We start from the raw sequence: 8,713 nt of genomic DNA, 5'->3' as shown, positions 1-8,713 counted from the left end.
ATATAGAGACATCAACCACAAGGTTTTGTACTAGTTATAATTTTTATAAATTTCAAACAAAGTGTGGTTCTACACAGGTCAGAATGGCCTAATTACAGGAAGTTCATTTGCCCACTTTTTTTTTTCTTGTAATAAATTCATACATTCTGTATTGACTGGAAAAAAGGACAGGTAATTCTGTGCTCCTTCCCTGTCTGATTATCTCTCATCAGTCACAATATACAAATACATCATTATCAACACCATGGAAATCATGTAAGAAAACAAACTGTACCAATTCTCAGCTGGGGAGAGGAAATCTTAGCAGCTATTTCAGTCCAGCTGCAAGAAGAAATACACATTTTGGATCTTTTTTTCTTATTATTCTTATATATCTCTAATCACATATATATATATATATTTGAAGTTTTTGAGTATTTTTGGAAAGGAATCACATGGCCTTTCTCATACCCAATCCTGTTTGAAATATCAAGACTCTAAGAAAATCATAGATAATAAAATGGCTTCTCATCACACACACGACCAGGACATGACACACACAGAGCTTTGCTGTTGCTGGCAAGGAAAGCCAGAGCTCAGAAGTGGTTTGGCTGCAGCTGTTCGTGTTCAAGACAACGAGCACTGGTCTGGTTCTCCACCTGGTGGGGTTCCAGGTGAGAGGAGAGGATCAGGCCTGATTCTGTTTTAGTCTGGTTTACTAAAAGCAAGACTTGTGTGTCGTGCAACTGCCTGTCTCTGTTCGCCATTGGTGCCAGGGAAGGACTCTGCAGCCCACCCACACCTGAGTGGGCACTTTTGAGGGCAATTTTGAGGATGTGAAGTTTCTGAAGTTTCACAGAAGAGCAGCAGAGCAAAGAGAAGAGAGCCCAGGCAAACCCTCAGCCTGGAAGGCAGGTGTGGCCAGCCCAGGCCCAGGAACAGAGCCAGGCACGGGGCCAGCAGCAAGGGCTGCTGCAGCACAGATTTACCTGGGATCTGGTGTCTTCTACAGCCAAATCTTAGTCACAACCATTACCTTTAAATGACTTCTAAATGGTCACTAGAGCATCTCCAAACAACACTGAAATGGAATCCTTATTTGCAAACTATGATTTTTAGGTCCATCTACCTGAGTAGGATGGTGTCAAAGACCTACAGACAGAATAAGCATACCCTAACACACATTAGTCTTGCTGGACTTTACCAAATCATCTTCTAGACTGTACATGGAGAGTCATTCCCTTAATTATCTCTTTGCTTGACAGAAATACACTAATTAAAAGACTGTCCTGCATACTATTTAAAAAAACTCAAAAAGTCATCAAACCCCATTTTGTCTCAGCAAAGCCAGAAGGTTGCTCTTTTGTCTTTCCATCCATCAGCAATGTCACAAATCTTCAATTTGGCAGTTTCATACACTCAGGGTAACCCTTCCCTATCTCTCTCTCCCACACACAAAAGGTCACTATACTCTCTAATGTGCAATCAAAGCTCCCAAGCCCTTCCCTCTCCTATGCTTAGGGCAGGGGTAGACAGCAGCACTGTTCCTGTGCAAAATTACTGAAAGTAATAGAGAAACCAGAATTAACTCATTTTAGGGAGAGGATAAAGTAATTGCACTATAAGAAAATGTCGCTGCATATTTCCTTAGGGGACTGAAAGAGATCAATTCTTCCTGCAAAATGCTGATAACCACAGTAGACCAAGAGGATTCGTGTTCCTGAGAGCCTACATGTTACTTTTGAGGTAAATGACCAACACAAACAGGCAAGCTCCTGCCTCTGTAGAACAAAAATAGCTTCCAGAAAGGTCCTTTAGTCCTGAACAGAAAATGTCAAAAATCACAGAGTTTAGATATTGGAGGGTTAGAAGAGCCATGGGAATCAATCGCCACATTGCAACTTATAATCAAGCAGTAAGTCTTCACAGGCAAAAAAAAAATCTGACTAACCCTTTACCTGCTCCAAGGCTTTTTCTCAAACAGGACTATCTGCCTGCTCCACAGCTATCCTGACTCCCATACTAAGGTACTTGCAACACCATCCTCCACTGAGACACAAAGGAAAACATTCGAGCCCCTGCGAAGGTGAGAGCAGAAATGACACACACACCTACTGCTTTGCTCAGAGGCTCACTTAGTAAAGAGTGGGTTTTGGTTTGCTTCATCTCCATTTCTAGTGCTTTTAGTGCCCTTTTTTATTTACATAAAGCACCACTAGTCTGAGGGTTAAACAAAACATGCCTAAGAGTGAAAGCCACTCACTCTTGAGCTTCTTCTGGGCTCATTTTTACCAGACTAATCTTTGCCTGTTTGCAGCTCTTAGTCAATATTTATCTTTACTAGCAGCTAGTATAAATAGCTAGTTTAGCTATTTATCTTTACTAGCAGTATTTATCAGTACTAGCAGCTTTTGTGGGACCTAAGACACAATTACCATCAAAATGCCTTCATGCCTTAACAGCTGCTCTAAATGAGCTAATGGCTTCTATAGGAATCAAAACATCTGTAATCACTTTATATTATACATTACATCCTTATGTGGCAGAGATTTGGTACAGTCCTTTCATCAAACGTCCTGGAAAGAAGTATTTAACAACAAACATTTTATCCACTCATTGGAGCATCTAATGCTCACTGCCTATTTGCAATGCTTAAGGATATTCCAAATGGGGGGTGAAATGTATCTACTCATAGCCCAGCACACAAGGAAAGCATGCAGTCTACTCAAACATGTGACAGTAAATGGCATTCAACTGAATTCTCGGCACCAAATGCAAAAGGTTGTGATCCAGCAACCAGAGACTGTAGAGGGGGCAGAGGAATGACTTGGACTGTAAAAAGAGTTCAGAGTGTTCTTTGTCACAGTAGCTGTTACATGTCTTTACTTCCCTGCTTAGCCCTGCACCATGCCAGGTGTGGAATGCTGTGTGCAGCAGGGCCTTCCAGGGCCATGGCACTGCTGCACGGAGCCTCTCTGATGTCCCAGCCAGAAGTCTCCTTTCCACAGCCACCCTCAAGTGGGGTGTTTTTGGTGTTGACTGACAGCAAAAAGGGCACATTTGTGATGATGTATCAGCTGGAATTAAGGAGGACAGGGAAGGCACAGCCAGAGGCAAGCAAATGGAAAAACCTCCAGGTGACCCCAGGGTGGAGCAAGGACTCGTAACCACCACGTGCCCCTCTGCAGTGATGTGGTGCTCAAGCAAAGTTGCCAAAAGGTGCGTGCATAGAGACTCTTCAGCTCTGCTGTTGACCTAATTTAGGCCACATCTTCTGAAACAGTTTGATAATCAATGCAAGAAGCATTTTTCGCCTCTAATACTGAAGGTAGGTTTGATGTTTTGTGGATGTTTAATGCTCCTTTCAAGTTTGTTTTTCCCAGCTTGCCAGGTGGACAGCACAGTTCTCATCTGTTCATGTTGATAAAATTTTAGTGAATTATGAACCTCAGAGCTTGTGAGAAAGGCAACTTTGATCCAGTGTCCACCCAAGATAAAGACAGGTGGATGGGTCCTGAGGAAGGCTGGTCCTGCTGTTCAGCTGCCAGCCCTCTGTTCTGCTGGGAAGCTTTTGGCCACCTCACTTTCCTTCGTGTCTGACTCTACTGAGGCTGTGCTGCAGGAATCGTTGTACGTGTCTGAAAAGGAGGACATGGGCATTGTCACTACAATGTGTCTACAGGATTTTTCATCTACAGTCTTGAGCTTCTTTCTTAAAAGCCTGGAATAAAATAAAACATAAAATCACAGTTCTACTGCTCTTCTAATTCCTTCACAAAAGGCAAGGGAGGCTCTTCTGGTGTGTAACTGTAGTGTGTGCCTGGCTTTGTTTTTATTTTGAAGCACTGGATATGCCAGTGAAATGAGAGCCATAGTTGGGCAGGTGAGGAGAGGACTGACCTGCTGTGGAGGTGAAGGAGCAGCAATTACCAAACTCCCTTTACACCACAGCAAAAATCCTGAGCTTGAAAAAGGATTTCCTCCACTTAAACAAACTGACCAAAAAGATCAAAAGAGACCAGTAACTCAGAATAAAGTTCTGGTAGCTCTCCATCGCAGATCCCCAGGGAATGGCTGTGCCAGATTTTGCTTTCTTCTACTACCAGAAGAAAAGCAGGAAACATTTGGTAAGTTATATTTAAGGATGGACAAATATTAGTCTGAATTGTAAACCTCTGATCTGCAGAGTTGCTCAGATTCAGCTTTTCCAGTGCAACCTGTTTGGGTGTTAGGTCAGACCCAAAGCTGTGACTGGATGACTTTTAGTGCTGATTTGGCTGAAATCTTGCCAGAGCAGCCCTTCCTGCAGCTTTTGGAGCCAGCTGTGACATATGATGAAGGCAGTAATGGTTCATGAAATTTTAATGTTTTCAAACCTAGGCCAGAAGCACAGCCCTGATTCTGGTCTCCATCCAAAGTCTATCCATGCCAGGATCAAAGCTGTCCTGCAGGCACACCCTATGTATGAGACACTTGGGCTCCCTGTAAAGCAGCCAGCCTGAGTACTGGTAGCCATAGAAGTTGGATGGGAGATTAAAGTTCTGCTCAGAAAGGGGAAAACAATTAAGCCAGGCCAAGGAAAGCTGCTGTGCCTGACTAACTGACACCCAGGCACCAAATTTCAGGTTAACTCAGCCATGTCACCAGAGACTGCAGCACAGACATGCACTCAGGTGAGTACTTCAATACAGAAGTGCACTTTTCATCACTTTTTTTTTTGCTATCACATTCTTTTTCAGTATGGAGAAGAAAACAAACAAACAAACCAGTAACACATTTTCTCTATTACCTGCATTGCTGCTCTTAATTATGTTGTTACTGTCCCCCTCTGCTGGCTGCAATATGCTGGAGGGAACCCAGTCGCTTTTCTCAGAGACCAGTTTCTTCACTAACCTGAAAATCAGAGAACGGTCAGTGAATTTTCCTACTTTGACCCTCCTTGGGTTGTGTGTCTCAGAGGTGCATGTTGGGCTATTATTTCCTGAACTAAGGAAGAAGGCAGAGGACCCAGGGCGGTCCTACAAGTATCCATACAGAATCACAGAATGACCAGGTTGGAAGAGACCTTCAAGATCATCGAGTCCAACCCATGCCCCAGCACCTCAACTAAACCATGCACTCAGTGCCACATCTAGTGTTTTTAAAACACATCCAGGGATGGTCACTCCACCACCTCCCTGGGCAGACCATTCCAGAACGTTATCACTCTTTCCATAAAAAAGCTGTTCCCTAATATCCAGCCTACATTTCCATCTTTTCCAGGAGGTTCTGGCTGTTCCAGCTGTCCAGTTCTGTCTCTCTGCCATACTCACCATTGACCATTCTCTCCTTCCTGCACAAACTGCACTAAATCTCCATCCTCAAGAGAAAGAGAATCTGGGAAACAGCTGTCAAAACTGCCTTCAACCCGGAAGAGATTGCTCCCCTAAAATGAATGAAACAAGGCACCAGAAACAATTACTATGGATGAAAGAACACTGTGCAAGAGGTTTTAGTTAAATACTGAATTAGGCATTTCAAGCTGGCAGATATTTCTTCTGTAGGCAATTGTGATTTATCATGCCCAGGGTAAATATTACTCAAAATTTGGATAGACCTGTTCTCTGCACTTAGACTTTAGGCTTAACCCACCAGCCATTATTCTGATATAAAAATTGGGTTTGTGACACCAGGTGAAATTATCTGGAAAAGTCTGAAATTAGTTTTTTAAAGACTCAGTTTTCCCTCATTTTGTAGCAGGCAAAGTGACAGCCTACAAGTATGGGTGACTTTTTATGATCCTCATCCCAATCAACAAAAGTCTTGTAATAATCTTCCAACACCCCAGATCAAATTTCCATCTTCTGTATTCCCACACATCCATGGATTTAAGGCTGGTGTGAACCCAAACTTTGCAGGTCACATTGTGATCCCTAAAGAGGAAGAAGTTTTGCTGGGAAAGGGCAGTGTAATTTTAAAAAGCAATTACATTGTTAGGGTTGGTCTCTTCCTCCAAATCAGAAGAGTTGGAGAGTTCATCCATGCTGGAAGGGATGGCTTCAAAATCTTCAAATGTGTCTAGAGAAGGCATTTGTCTGCTGGGCCAACCTTTTCAAAAGACATAAATCAGAAAGAGTTAGCTATCAGACATTAGCCTCTTTGAGAATCAGTCTGTAAAATAAATGTCACATGTTCACTTCTCGCTCTTCCACTTACCGAATTGCTGGTACTTTTTTATAGCTTATTCCACAGTTTTGCCATAAAAATTATGTCACAGCCATTATTCTGTCTCTAAAAGCCTGCACCACTCACTGTCCCTGGTGTGAGAGCAGCACGTGTGGTTGTAGTGTTCACACCCATGGATACTCCCAGTGCTCAGCATTGCTCAATCCCTTCAGCTCAGGAGGTACAAAAAACAAGGACCGGGAATCTTCCTGCACAGCAAGTGATAACTTGTGCTGACATGACTTTGAGAGGGCCATGATGATTCAGTTTCCAGCTTCTTCCACATGTTTAAGCACAAAGCCATGGAATTTTGGTTGACTTCTTATCTCCATCTCACCCCAAGGTGATATTACCACCTGAGCAATTTACAAGATTATACCCTGGAGCAGGCTGCAAGTGCAGGGAAGGGACAGAGTGAACAGCAAAGCACAAAGACAACCAGGGGGGTGAGGAGAGAGCTCAGTCATATTTGTGTTGTTACCTGTCTTACTGCATGATTTTCACCAGAACCACCCCAACCCAGTGGAATGGACTCAGTGAGAGATTTCCAGCCCAAGCTCAACAGCCAGTCTCTCTTCACCTAAAAAGACTTGTCCATAGGATGTGTCCTGAGGAAAACTGAGGCTGAGCCTTATGAGACCTGTCTGCCTGAGGCTCCCATGGTGCAAAAGTAGCTCAGGCTCTTTTGTGCAGATAGCAACCATCGTCTGCACTTTCCTGCACTTGATGCCTGTCCCTTTTCTGGTGGGGATGGGGATGACTACAGTCCAGCTCAGAGGAAACAGACCTTGCATCTACCAAATAATTCTGTAGCCCTGACAGACACAAGCTGAATGCAGTCAGTCAATTTACCATGTGCCTTCCTAATTATTGTACCTGCTGGGCATTAGCTGACTCACAGGGACTTGGGCTGAGCAGATGCTGAACCAAGTTCTTTACATGCTGTGGGCCATTGCTCTGACCACAAGGCATGGAGACACACAGTGGGATTATGCACATCCCAGCACTCTTAACCCACACCAAACCCTGGCCTGAGGCAATACAAAACCCAAGCCAGGCAGTTCATGCAGTAAACAGAAAAGTGACCTGATCTGGGAGAAATAAGTTTATTAATTGGTACAACACATGCTCATGCAGCTCTGCAGCCCCTTCTGCCACCCAGGGACTGTCTGTTCCAACAACTGCAACCCAGTTCCAAGGGACACAGGGACCTTCTTCCAGCACAGCTGCATCCCCAGCTATCCCCCCACAGGGATGGTCTGGTCATCTGTGCTTTTACAGGTGTAAACCAGCCTCTGAAGTGACACTGTCCTGTACCAGTTTATTCACATCCGCAATACTAGCAAAGGTCTAAACATACAAGAATACACAATTCTAATTAACTTCAAACTGCTACTGCAATTTCAGTTCAAATTCACAGGCTGGACTACAAACACCAAGAGAAAAAGATACCCCTCTACTCCATTAGACAAAGCTTCCACAGTCTTTTGCCACTGTTAGAAACTTCACCAGCAAGAATTCCTTACAAATACATGCATCAGCCTCCCTCTTCCATACAAATCACTATTCTAATTTTAGAGACTAAGAAACGGCTTATTTCTCATGCTTAATTCCTATAAAATAAGACAGATCAAATTCTGAGCTCTCTTGCTTTCAATTAAAATAATTATTTTCAGCCTGACCTCAGAAAACCAGAATCTGGGCATTGTTTCTAAGCTAACGATCCAAGCTTTTTCTTTCTTTGTTTTGGTGGGAAATAATATTCACCAAAAGAAAAAACTCTCCTTATAATAAAGAGAGTAAATATTATCATAAATTTAGTTTGCACCCTCAAATTGAATTCACAAATACTTTAATTTTGTTTACCTGTCTGTGAAGCAGATCTAGGTACGGATCTCGTGGTGGGACCGGCATTACATTTAGTCTGGGCCAAAATGGTGTTCTCAAAAGCATCTGTGACAGGAAGTACAATTTGTGTCTTCAAGGTGAAACAGTGACCAGACAACCAGTACAAAGTGAATTCCTGCATCACCTCTGCAACTGACAGTCTCTTTAACAAACAGGTGGACTGTGGTCCAACAGTTATAAAAGAGGAGACACATGACCAGCACAAATGAGTGAAAGGACAGCAGCATTCCACAGAAAAACTGTAAGTCTGAGAAGGACAGAGAACAGCGAAATGAATCAAACAGAAGTATTGATGTTAATTAAGGAAGACAATTGCTGTGTGAACAGTGCAGTGTTCTATTTCATTACAGCTTCCTTACTCATTTTAACATATTTTCCTTGCAGCTTTTAAAATCATTTTGTAGATGATAATTTATGGCTTTGATCCTAATCCATACAGCAGCAAAGGAGACCAGGGAGACCACAAATTAATGATTTCACCCTTGATGAACGCAACAGAATTTTGGGAGGCAATCCCTTGTGTTGTTACCTCAGTCAGAGCCTTGGCAATAGCAGCAATATCCTCTGGTAAAGGGGTGATAATGTCCAGTGTTTCCTACTTGAAGTTACTCAGTCTGGTGAG

General features: G+C 43.0%; 1 protein-coding gene across 2 annotated transcripts in view; it reads right to left on the bottom strand.

Moving 5' to 3' along the window:
- Window positions 1-23: 23 nt before the first annotated feature.
- Window positions 24-8,713, bottom strand: part of MCF2L2 (MCF.2 cell line derived transforming sequence-like 2) — a 153,620-nt gene continuing 144,930 nt past the window's right edge. For both annotated transcript variants that reach the window (XM_066556537.1, XM_066556536.1), the window contains exons 30-34: window positions 8,050-8,136; window positions 5,948-6,066; window positions 5,292-5,404; window positions 4,769-4,872; window positions 24-3,617 (exon numbers count right to left, since the gene is read on the bottom strand). In XM_066556537.1, the coding sequence (XP_066412634.1) occupies window positions 3,517-3,617; window positions 4,769-4,872; window positions 5,292-5,404; window positions 5,948-6,066; window positions 8,050-8,136 (524 nt within the window). In that variant the 3' untranslated portion in view covers window positions 24-3,516. The remainder of the gene's footprint in view (window positions 3,618-4,768; window positions 4,873-5,291; window positions 5,405-5,947; window positions 6,067-8,049; window positions 8,137-8,713) is intronic.

The sequence above is a fragment of the Molothrus aeneus genome, chromosome 10 (genome assembly GCF_037042795.1).
Source record: "Molothrus aeneus isolate 106 chromosome 10, BPBGC_Maene_1.0, whole genome shotgun sequence".
Classification (NCBI taxonomy): domain Eukaryota; kingdom Metazoa; phylum Chordata; class Aves; order Passeriformes; family Icteridae; genus Molothrus; species Molothrus aeneus.
This window is presented reverse-complemented; position numbering and strand designations above follow the sequence as displayed.